The 12,031-nt window shown below is 37.4% G+C and overlaps 1 protein-coding gene across 3 annotated transcripts in view; it reads left to right on the forward strand.

Annotated features, from left to right (window-relative positions):
- Positions 1–12,031, forward strand: part of LOC126297539 (transmembrane protein 43 homolog) — a 255,443-nt gene that overhangs the window by 202,224 nt on the left and 41,188 nt on the right. For all 3 annotated transcript variants that reach the window (XM_049988451.1, XM_049988452.1, XM_049988453.1), the window contains exons 5-6: positions 1,408–1,648; positions 5,663–5,882. In XM_049988451.1, the coding sequence (XP_049844408.1) occupies positions 1,408–1,648; positions 5,663–5,882 (461 nt within the window). The remainder of the gene's footprint in view (positions 1–1,407; positions 1,649–5,662; positions 5,883–12,031) is intronic.

The raw sequence follows: 12,031 nt of genomic DNA on the forward strand, positions 1-12,031 counted from the left end.
GGACAGCTCTCGCTGCTGGTCTGTATCTGCAGCTGTTGCTGATTCTGCTGTTGTTGGTGATGAAGCAATTTTTCTTCAAAAAATTTTGTGCTTATTGCAACACCATTCTCTTTGTTGCTGTTCACGATGCTTGTCTTGTTGTATATTAGTTGACCACAATATTATTGCATGTGGGAGAGAGCGCTTCAATCGGTTTACCGTGAGTTGTCATCGTGATATTTCACGAGCACACGCTGAACCACTTTATTGTGTATGCACAACTGTTTTGAAATCGTACACAATGTGATGTGTTTTCCTTAGTGGCACTGTACTTGGTTAATGGACTGCACTACGTGTGTCCGGCGACGGCCACTAAAGGCCAAGTGCAATAACATCGTGATGAGTTAGCATGCAGCTGCACCAACAGCAGCTGCTGCTGCTGTTATTCCACGAGTTTGAATCCATTCTGGAATTTTTCAGTTCACTACTGACACAGATGCACACATGCATTTACCAGTAAATCAGCCTGTTCGCCAATTTTGTGTTAGTACGATCACAAGTTTTAAAGCTCTACGGTAAAGGCTCGCCCATATCACTATCTGGGTGGGATACCAAATCAATGATCTGAGCAAGCTGGCACAATGGGTAAAATATTATCGGGGAAGAGGAAAGCCATGATGGTCAGGACGTTTAATTTGGAAAGAACTCTGTGCCAATTTCCTTCCTCATCAGTATCCTCTGTGAGCTTGTGCTCTATCTCTAATGACATTATTGTCGACAAGATATTATATTACAGTCTCACTGACTTTTTTTGTTTGTAATTCACTTCTGAAAACAGCGGCTAAATTCTGAAACTAAATGTTGCTATTTTGTACAAACTACTTGATGACTTCGTTATTTTTTATTTATTTTCAGGATTATATATATTACTTGGCAAAAAAAGTAAATAAACTGAACAGGATGGCGCAGAAGTTAAGGCACCGGACTCACATATGACAGAGTTCAATTCTCCATACAGATATCATGATTTAGAATTTCTGCAATTTTCCTACATCGATTAAGCCAATGCCTAGATGTTTCCGTTGAAAAGAGCATGACGAACTTCCTCCTTATGACTGTTGGGTCCGAACTAGTGCTCTGTATGTAATGAACTCGTCGTCAATGGGACATCAAACCCTAATCTTTCTTCTTGTTTTTTTTTTCTTCCCATATCAAAACTAATTATCTCATTCATCGAGAGAAGCATCCGTTAATAAACACAAATGACACACACGTTATTTCCATGTGTTATATGTATTTGAAATTGTTTCCTTAAGAGTTTTGTAAAGGCTGAACAGTTACACACATATTGTAATCCCTGTCAACCGTTTCAAATTTTTTTGTTCAGAACTGCTGGGATAGGAAATTCTGTTCTCTTCTGTGTTTCAGGGTTTTTCCTTTTAAAAGTACTGTGTATGTTAGCGAACAAGTGAGCGTTGGACCATTCTACTTAAGTGCAGAACTGAAAGACAAATTCAATGATTTTGTATTAATAACAAGTGATGAAAGACCTGAACGTAGAGACATAAGAATGCACTTGGGTCTGTATTATCACACTCAAGATGTCTGGAGCCCAGAAGTAGGTGACGTGAGGGTTCAATTTTCATATGCAGGGAAAGCTGGTGATGTGGTATGTTGATGATTTATTGTCTGATTTAAGAACTTCAGTAGCAGAATTTTGAATTTCTGTCCTCAGTTCGTGTTGGTAGTCAGTAGTTACTCCTTTGTGTTGCTTGCCAAACTGTTTGACTTGTTCTACTGTGTTGAAGTACGGTGATATACTTTTTATAGTGACTGTGCGATGATATTTTCAGTGGTTTGAAGTTTATACAAAAGCAGAGACCTTGTAATTCATGTGCAATGTCTGTGGTAATAGCTCCCTCTTCATTTATAATTTTCTTAATATATTCTGACTTCTCTGTCTAAGAAAGGCTCAAAAATTATAAAATTATTTTATATTCATTGTAGATTCTTTGTATCATTATTGTTTTCTGTGTAACTAATAATATTTTGCATTTAATGTTACACTGATCATTGTGCACCATGTTGTATATTCAAGTAATTTAGATATTAATTTTTTTTTGTATAGAGGTGGGTCCTCAGCATCTTGACTGCATGTCTGCATGCTGCACTCCTCACTCTTTCATTGTTTGGTGTTCATTCACTCTAGTCTAAGGGCATGGAAAAGGTTTACAATATTAATCACACACTGAAGAAATGTGAGGATATTGAATGCACATTTTATTTGCCATAGTTAAATTTGTAAAGCGTTCATTAAAATTTAGGACAGGACTTCCGATCATGCAGTATTTCGTTCCTGGGGGTTAAGGTATGTTACTGTTGTAGAGAGACAGTTTGTACTCTTTGTCTTTTTTTATCTTCTACTTCGATTCACATTGATCAAATCTACATCCTCAAAAATAGTGATTCATCATTCTTGCACAGGAAAGCAGTAACTCCTCATTGATTTGTGTGCTTACATTATTATTTATAGGCATTCAATAGGTTAGTGTAACACTGTAATATTGTCGTATAGCTTCTGCGTAAATTGAAATTAAAGTTTATAACCATGTGGTTTACTCATTCCTAATATCAATTGATGTTTGTAGATTATTTGTTTGTTTTTCTGATATTCAATTTTTATTCGTTTTCATTTCTTATATGACAAAAATAACGCAGTTTTACACTTTCTTCATAAATTATCACTGAACATTTCCTGGAAATTCCCATCTTTGTATTAGAAACACTCCACACATCGTTCCTAGCACTAACATCGAATTGACTGGATGCAGTGAACTTACTCTACATTTCTGTCCTATGTATACAATAGTTTTCTGTAAACTGTTTGTTTGCATAAAAGAAGTGGGAGTGTATTCTGTGTTTTGGAGGGCTCTCAGTTGCTATTGCTAACAGAGCATTGATATTAGCACATCATTCTACAAGAACACTTTACAGGTTTCATCTTTCTTTGAAATATTTTATTTGCCATGGCTCTGTTCGATAGAAACAGTGTGCACTTCAGAATTTTATCTGGGAGAAAATTTTATTTACTTTGTAGTATATGTATGTTCCATTTTAATTTTTAACTTTAGTGCAATGCCAGCATTCTTTTACAATTACTCAACTTCTTGTAGCAACATGTGTGTTTCATTCTCAGTTTTATGTTTAATGTTCCTAAGAGTAAAATTAATGGACTTTTGTTATGAATGTTGATATTAAAATGGCGAGAAAAATTTAAATCTTGCAGTGAAAATGATGTGTAGTTATTCATTTTATTGTTTGAAAATTATAAAATATGATATAAACATGGGGTAAGTAAGAAAGTGGTCAGGAAACTTTTCACATATAATCAGTACGTTCTAATATAAGGTTTTATCTAAACAATTATTAGCTTTATACAAAATTACACATAGAAATGAAAGAATAAAAATTCACTATTTTGTAGATCTGATGAAACAATGAATCTTTCTCTGTGTAGGGGAGTTACGTAATTTTGAAACTTTTTGAAAAATTAAAACTGTGAGCCAGACCGAGATTCAGACGAAAACTCTTGCCTTAGATTTGCTTGCAATGTTCTTACGAACCGTGCTACCCACTAAATAATTGTGATTCAGCGTCACAGCTTCGTTCTACCAATATATTTCAACTACTTTCCAAACTTCAACCTCATGGCTGTGAGTAAGCCATTTCTTGAACATGAACTTTTTTCCAAGGATGTTAGTTCGGTATGATATTCAAGACGGATTCAGTAAAAAGAAAGCAGAAGACAGGTACTGGCAGAACTGAGCCCTAGGGCAGGTCATGCATGGAGAACACAAGGCAATGCTCAGAGTTTGAGTCCCAGTCTGGCTAACAGTTTTGAGCTTCCAGGAAGTCCAAAAACATGTCATACTCCTCTGTAGATTGAAAGAGTCACTCAGAAAACAACCCCTAGGCTATGCCAAAACCAGTTCTCCATGATGTCCTTTCTTCCATGAGTTAAGTTCCGGCTGCATATGCAGAAGAGTTTATGTTATGTTCGAAAAATAATAGATAGGTATTGGTAGCAAATTTTACGTATGGGATATGTTACAAATTCGTGTATTATTCTAGATTTGCCCCATTGTTTTTCTAACAGTGTCTTAGATATTTATTTACATTTGTTATTAATTTACATTGTTAATTTTTTAAAATAATCTTAACCAGTATGTTTTTGTAGAGTATGAGGAGTAAATAAATTCAGTCAGTATCAAATTCAATTTTTAATGCTTTTAACTGAATAAATATTGTACATATCTCTACATTAACTGTATTTTACCAATAACAACCTTTAATTTTTCAGTTTAGGGGTCAACAGCGTCCTGTTTGAAGTTCTGGACAGCAGGCTTGTAATGACTTCAGTATATGCATATGAACTGTACAAAAATCTCATCATTATGAATGTAAAGAAGAATTTTATGGTACATTAAACAAGGCGTCAGTTAAAGTTGGGGAGAACGAAATTTTGGGGAACAAGAAACTACTATGAACGATTTTGTAAAAGAAAAAAAAAAAACTAATAAAAGTGCAGCTGTAGCTGACTGATTTTTCTGCACTACAGAAATTTATTGTATCAGTTAACAATTTTCTGTACTCAGAAGGATTTAGATTATTTTCTTGCTTTGTTGTTTTGTGTTGCCAGGAGCTTTTACCCACAACACAGAGATTTTTATCAGGGACAGGATTAATAAATGATTATAAATATTCATGGTGACAGAACAGGCTACGTGATACTGTGCTCAAAATTATCTTTCATGAGTAGATACATATTGTATGGCCAGACGACAGTGTCAAGAAAGTCTGTTTTGGCGAAGTTTAAGAACTTAGAAGATTGACATCAGTATTTTCACAAAACTGCAGACAGATTGTTATAAGATAATCACAAAGTTTAGTTTAAAATACTAGATTAAAGTTGATATTGGAAAATTTCTGCATGGGAATTTCTTTCACTTAACCTGAAACGACAGTTTCTTATTTCAGGTCATTCCAGTGAAAGTAAAATATAGTGCAAATACATATAGATCTGAAGGAAAACGGTCTGTTGCAGAAAAAAATCATGGATTGCTCAGTTTACTATTAGTAAACTTTTTTCGCCACTGTAGTGTGTACCAGACAAAGTTTTATGTACATTTTCTCACCACGCTGAATACACTATCTCCAGCTACTACAATCATGTTTCTGACTCCTGTCGCTGATTCACTAAATAATCAGCCTACCGAGAGCCTCACCTCGTTACAAGTGTGTAAGGTTCAACAAGATGATGGATCAAAACACCCACCGCCGATCAGAAATGCATTGACGTTTCAGAATATGTTGTAATACAAGAGGAAAACTGACGGTAACGTTGGTGCATTGCTGACAAGTCAGACAACAACCTTTGAAAATGAACAGTAGAATGGGCTTGGATTTGTATCTAGCTATTAATTATTTCGAAAACAGTTGATGAGAGCAACGTTATTAACAGACTGATTGCATGTAGTAACAGTAAATACATAATTTTCAACAGAATGACATTAAAAGTTTTTCATTGAGGTATTCGTAATTGGATAGGATTGTAGGTTAATTCAGTGCCGTTATTTGGTCAAATTATTCTTGCATCACTTCCCTAGTTTGAATTTCTTTTCAGGTGAGCATTATTGGAAAGCAGAATGGTAACAAGATTGAGCCATATAAAGCTCCAAATGGCAATGAAATTTTGATTCTCCACCATGGTATACTCACTGTGGAGGAAACACTTCAGAGGGAACATTCTCCAAACATATGGCTTATATGGTTGTGCCGTATTGCTGGATGGCTTCTACTTTTCCAGGGTTCATCATATCTGAATGGATTACTGCGATTTGTCTGTATGTATCATGGCTATTCTATTCTTGAATTCTTTTTTCCATCTGTTTGGTTCCCTTAATGTTAATGTAATATCTTAAAATACTTTGTTGTTGTAGAGACATATGAGATTTTATAATATAATGATGAGATAAAAGAAATTATTGAAATAGTTAAGGGCGACGAAAATTCAGTACTAATAAGTAGCTGGAATTCGATAGTAGGAAAAGGAAGGGAAGGCAATATTGCATCTGAGTATGGACTCGGGGAAAGGAATGACACAGGAAGTCACCTGTCAGAATTTTGCACAGAGCACAATTTCACTCTCGCTATCACCTCGTTTAAAAATGATGAAAGCAAGCTGTGCACTTTGAAGAGGCCTGGAGACACTGGAAGATTTCAGATTGATTATATAATCGTAAGACAGAGACTTAGAAACCAGATTTTAAATTGTAAGACATTTCCAGGAGAGCAGATGTGGACTCTGACTACAATTCATTGGTTATGAATTGTAAGTTAAAACTGAAGAAATTGTAAAAAGGTAGGAAAGTAAGGAACCAATGGTTGTAGATCGTTTCAGAGGGAGTATTATGGAACGATTGACAAGGACGGGGGAAAGGAATACAGTAGAAGACGAGAGAGATAAAACAGTGAAGGCAGCACAGGATCAAATAGGTAAAAAGACAAGGCTAAGTAGAAACCCTAGGAAAACATAGCACATACTGACTTTAATTGATAAAAAGAGAAAACATAAAAATGCAGTAAATGAAGCAGGCGAAAGGGAATACAAAGGCCTAAAACACAAGATTGCAGGAAGTGCAAAATGGCTACGCAGGAATGGCTAGAAGAAAAATGTAAGGATTTGCAAGCACGTATCATTCGGGGAAAGATAGATACCGCCTGCAGGGAAATTAAAGACGCCTTTGGGGAAAGAGAGGCAGCTGTGATGAACATCAAGAGGTCAGATAGAAAACCAGTCCTAAGCAAAGAACGGAAAGATGAAAGGTGGAAGGAGCATAGAGAGGGTCTATACAATGGAGATGAACTTGCAGGCAATATTATTGAAACAGAAGAGGAAGCATATGAAGATGAGAAAGAAGTTACAATAGGACGAGAAGAATTTGACGGAGCACTGAAAGGCCTAAATCGAAACAAAACCCAAGGAGTAGATTATATTCCGTCCCAACTACTGATAGCCCTGGGAGAGCCAGCCATGAGAAAACTCTTCCATGTGGTGTGCAAGATGTGTGAGACAGGCGAAATATCCTCAGACTTCGAGAATAATATAATAATTCCAAATTAAAGAGAAAGGAGTTGCTGACAGGTGTGAACATTAACGAACTATCAGTTTAATAAGACATGGCTGCAAAATACTAGCAAGATTTTTTACAGAAGAATGGAAAAACTGATATAAACTGACCTTTGAAAAAATCAGTTAGGATTCCGGAAAAATGTAGGAACACACGAGGTCATAGATAAGTTAAAGAAAGGAAAAACTGCGTTCATTGCGTTTGTTGACTTAAAGAAAGCATTTTATAAAGAGCACTGGAATACTCTCTTTGAAATTTTGAAGGTAGCATTGGTAAAATATAGGGACCGAAAGGCTATTTACAACTTGTACAGAAACCAGACAGCAGTTTTAAGGTTCGAGGGGCATAAAAGGGAAGCATTGATTAAGAACGGAGTGAGACAGGTTTGTAACCTATCCCTGATGTTATTCAATCTGTACATTGAGCAAGCAGTAAAGGAAACCAAAGAAAAATTTGGAGTAGGAATTAAAGTTCAGGGAGAAGAAACAAAAACTTTGAGGTTTGCCAATGGCAGTGTAGTTCTATCAGGGACAGGAAAGGATTTGGAAGAGCAGTTAAACAGAATTGACAGTGTCTTGGAAGGAGGATACAAGATGAACACCAACAAAAGCAAAACAAGGATAATGGAATCTAGTCGAATTAAGCCAGGTGATGTTGAGGAAATTAGACTAGGAAATGAGACTCTGAAAGTAGTAGGTGGTTTTTGCAATTTGGACAGCCAAATAACTAATGATGGTCAAAGTAGAGAGGATATAGAATAGAGACTGGCAATGGCAAGAAAAGCGTTTCAGAAGAAGAGAAATTTGTTAACATCAAATATAGATTTAAGTGTCAGGAAGTCTTTTCAGAAAGTGTTTGTATGGTACGTATTCATGTATGGAAGTGAACCATGGACAGTAGACAGTTCAGACAAGAAGAGACTAGAAGGTTTTGAGATATGGTGCTACATAAGAATGTTGAAGATGAAATGGGTAGACCACGTAACGAATGAGGAGGTACTGAATAGAATTTGGGGAGAAAAGAAATTTGTATTACAATCTGACTAGTAAGAGGGAGATGTTAATAGGACACACTCTCAGACATCAAGGGATCACCAGTTTAGTACTGGAGGGAAGGGTGGAGTTAAAAATCGTAGAGGGAGACCAAGAGATGTATAGAGCAAACAGAGGAAGAAAGATGTAAGTTGCAGTTGTTATTCGGAGATGAAGAGGCTTGCACAGGATATAGTAGCATGGAGAGTTGCATCAAGCCAGTCTTTGAGTGAATACCTCAACAACAACAACAACAACAGTTGCAGCGTTTAATATACTGCCAACTATCGTAACTACCGCCAACATATAGAGACCTATCATTTCGACGGAGATGTACAGTAGGGGCTGTAAAGTAAGGAATGAAAAATTTGTAGCACCTAGCGTTATGTAGGTTCTAATGGAAATTATTGCGTGAAGTATGCATTCTAGAGACCTGCGATGTTATACTGTTGCTCTATAATAAGTAGTAGAATATTAGGATGTACAGTTCTTCAGTTCAGAACATTTGTGACAGATTGATTGTATTGTGATGTGTCAAGCGGAAATACTCGACATGCGTACCATTTTATTTTATTAAAAGTACAAATGAAAACTTGGTAATGGAATGGAGACAAAGTGACGGTTTACGTAGGTCACCATGTGGTGGTCTAGAGGCTCGAGACACGTGCTTCAGTTAATGTGACATACCTCACGCATTTACAGCTGAAGCTAAATGTGTATGACATGTGGTACATACTGAAGAAAATGGAAAATTTTGCACCATGAACCTAACTACCTAACGCTAGTGTACCTCATACTCCAGTATTTCCATGGCTGTCGCATCTGCTGATTAAAATTTCATCCTACGACGAGCTTATTTTCACTAGAGGCGGCATTTGGCGTCTATGCACGCTCGAACTTCTCGGCGCCGGCAGTTCCGCCAAAGACCGGCAGATGTCAATGCAGCTGCTTCGTACGCGGGGGAGCACTTGGCATTCGGCTTCTCCCGCTCGGGAATCTAATGTTGGAGTGGCCCGACAGTCTAATCTAATAAACGCATAATCATTAATTTTATTGTTGTTAAAGTTGCGAGCTAACATCCCTAAGATGTTCGGGCTCACATGCGGTTCCTCTTCGTCGAAATGTCTTGGCTCAGACTCGTCTAGGGGTTGAACCGTACGTGTCGCATTACACGCTCTAAATTGGAGATTTATGACCCTTTGGTTAAACTGTCTGGCTGTTGGTAAGTTTGAGAAATACAAAGGTAATATAAATATAATAACAGTAATAATAATATTGGGAACTAAATTAACGACCCACACAGTTGCTATTTGGTTAGAATAACGTTTATTCAGAAAGCAAACTAATAGCGAAAGTAGTCGTATTTGCAATTACTGTTACATTCGAGCGCATAGCCATTTGACACAGTTCGATTATTCACAATCTCATCGCGAAACACAAGTCCAGTATTCCACCTCGTTATTTATACGAAAAGTTACGAGTTCACATCAGGCGTGCGGCTGCTCAACGCTCAGAGACTAAGTCCCGCGATACTACAGAATGCGAAATTTTCTGTCATTTCACTTCCTAGCTACGTAAAGACCGACCGTCCGCTTTCGCGTCTCAGTCCGAACTGTACCATTTGGTGTCTAGACCAGAACTGCCCACTGCGCGTCTCCGACAGCGCGCCGAACATCTTCCTCAACTGACTGGCGCAGTTCCCTTTCCTGAAGCTGTCCATCTGATTGGCTACAGCTTATTCTACATTACTTTACATTTTAACATATTTAAATAACCAAAGCTTTCACGTTATAAATAAAGTAACAACAATATCCATTACATAATAAACGTTAAATTCTTTTACATAAAACCAATACAAATTCCTTCTCAACTTTGAATGTCACGCCCAGTAGCCATCCACCAAGAAAGAACAAAAGTAACTATTATGCACTAAACTTCACAACAAATATTCTATTACCTAATGATTCAATGAGGTGTCATGCTGTCATCGTTCAACGTTTTTTGTGTGGAGGAAATGATGATCTGATGCTTAACTGTAAATACTAATAATTTAAATTTACAATATCTTTTAAACGAATGAATTTACAGAGTTGATATTTACAACATTTGTCATTTTAATAATGCGCTTCTATATGAAATGTCGATCGTTAAAATCGACCAAAGCGTTCAGATTTTATCATTCAGGTCTTTGTTACAAAAATTGTTAATTCCACTTTAACAGTAAACCCTAAACTATTATAGATATGATCAATATTCAAGTTTTATTGGGATCACCTTGAAAATATATGGAGGATGGAACATTAAAATTAATGTAGCTTCATTCCCTGCATTACTACAGAATTAAATAGTTTGCATAAATGTTTCCCTCTATGGCCGATCTTAGGTCCGCCATATGTAACACTGCTACGTCTCCTTAGCTTCTACTGGGTTTCCCTATGATGTAAGTTCTCTTCTGTCTCACTCGCACACTACAGCGATTAGGCCTCGATAGACGATAGACGCCTGTGAGTTTCCCCATCTCGCGGTGAATCTGCACCCTTTGTGACACGCGGTCCTGGACAACAGGATTCGTTTCACAATTCCTGCAGGCTGACTTTCGGCCATATATTTAAATGAAAGCTAAATGCTCGTTAACCCATAAAAGTTAGGTGTAATGCTACTCAGGCAGAGGAACTCTGCAGAGAACTCTTCCTCGTCTTTTTGCAACGCTTGAGGAAACGGAAAGTCTCAACCCAAGGCAACGCAGTCATCTTAGAATTCACGGCTCTCACACAACCATTCAACTAAAGACCTGTGACCGAGAGACAGGTGCGTATTTGTCTTGTGTTTCCGTTTGTTCACTGTCAGCTCCAGCAAGTAGACGAGCTACACAATCCCGGGTACCGACACTATGTTTCAGTACATGAGAGTCGAAATCAGTTTTGTGTTACCTTTTCAATAAAATCATTATTACGTGAATGGTACACTGTGTTATGCTTATGAACAGATCCTGAGGAGAAGATGTGACTTACCAAATAAAAAAATATTGGGTGCTATTTACAAAAATTTTGCTTGGTAGCTGAACAACATTTTCTTGATATATTTTTTATTTGCTTCTGGGCATAAAGTTACTTGGGATGGTCAAGATGAATGGGGCATCGTGTACATTAATTGTTTCCGCGAAGAAATTTGTTGGTGGAACAGAGGGAATACGCTACAAATAAATTACTCTGTCTCCATATAGGCCGGCCGCGGCGGTCTAGCTGTTCTAGGCGCTCAGTCCGGAACCGCGCGACTGCTACGGTCGCAGGTTCAAATCCTGCCTCGGGCATGGATGTGTGTGATGTCCTTAGGTTAGTTAGGTTTAAGTAGTTCTAAGTTCTAGGGGACTGATGACCACAGATGTTGAGTCCCATAGTGCTCAGAGCCATTTGAACAATTTTTTTGTCTCCATATAAACTGCAAAACTGCTAAACTTCTTATGGAGACTGAAAAGTTTCTGAAAATATGTGTTTCTGGATAATGGACACCCGTCAGGTAATAGTAAATGCTACTGCATATTTTATATTGGGATGGTGCATAAATTCGTACCGTTTTTCCATAAGTTTAATACACGCAACAGATACACGTAACAGAGACTTTAATCATCAATAATATATTCTGCTTCATTATTTATAACAGTATGCCAACGCTGGGGTAACTTTTTGTTTCCACGACTGTAGAAACCACGGGGTTTTGAGGCGAAGAACTCGTCGAGCCCCGTGCGGAGCTCATTTTCATCTGGAGAGGATTGTCCTCGAAAGCTGTTCGATAGAAAGCGGAAACGGTGAAAGTCTGTAGGCTCAATATCAG

The sequence above is a fragment of the Schistocerca gregaria genome, chromosome X (genome assembly GCF_023897955.1).
Source record: "Schistocerca gregaria isolate iqSchGreg1 chromosome X, iqSchGreg1.2, whole genome shotgun sequence".
NCBI classification, from domain to species: domain Eukaryota; kingdom Metazoa; phylum Arthropoda; class Insecta; order Orthoptera; family Acrididae; genus Schistocerca; species Schistocerca gregaria.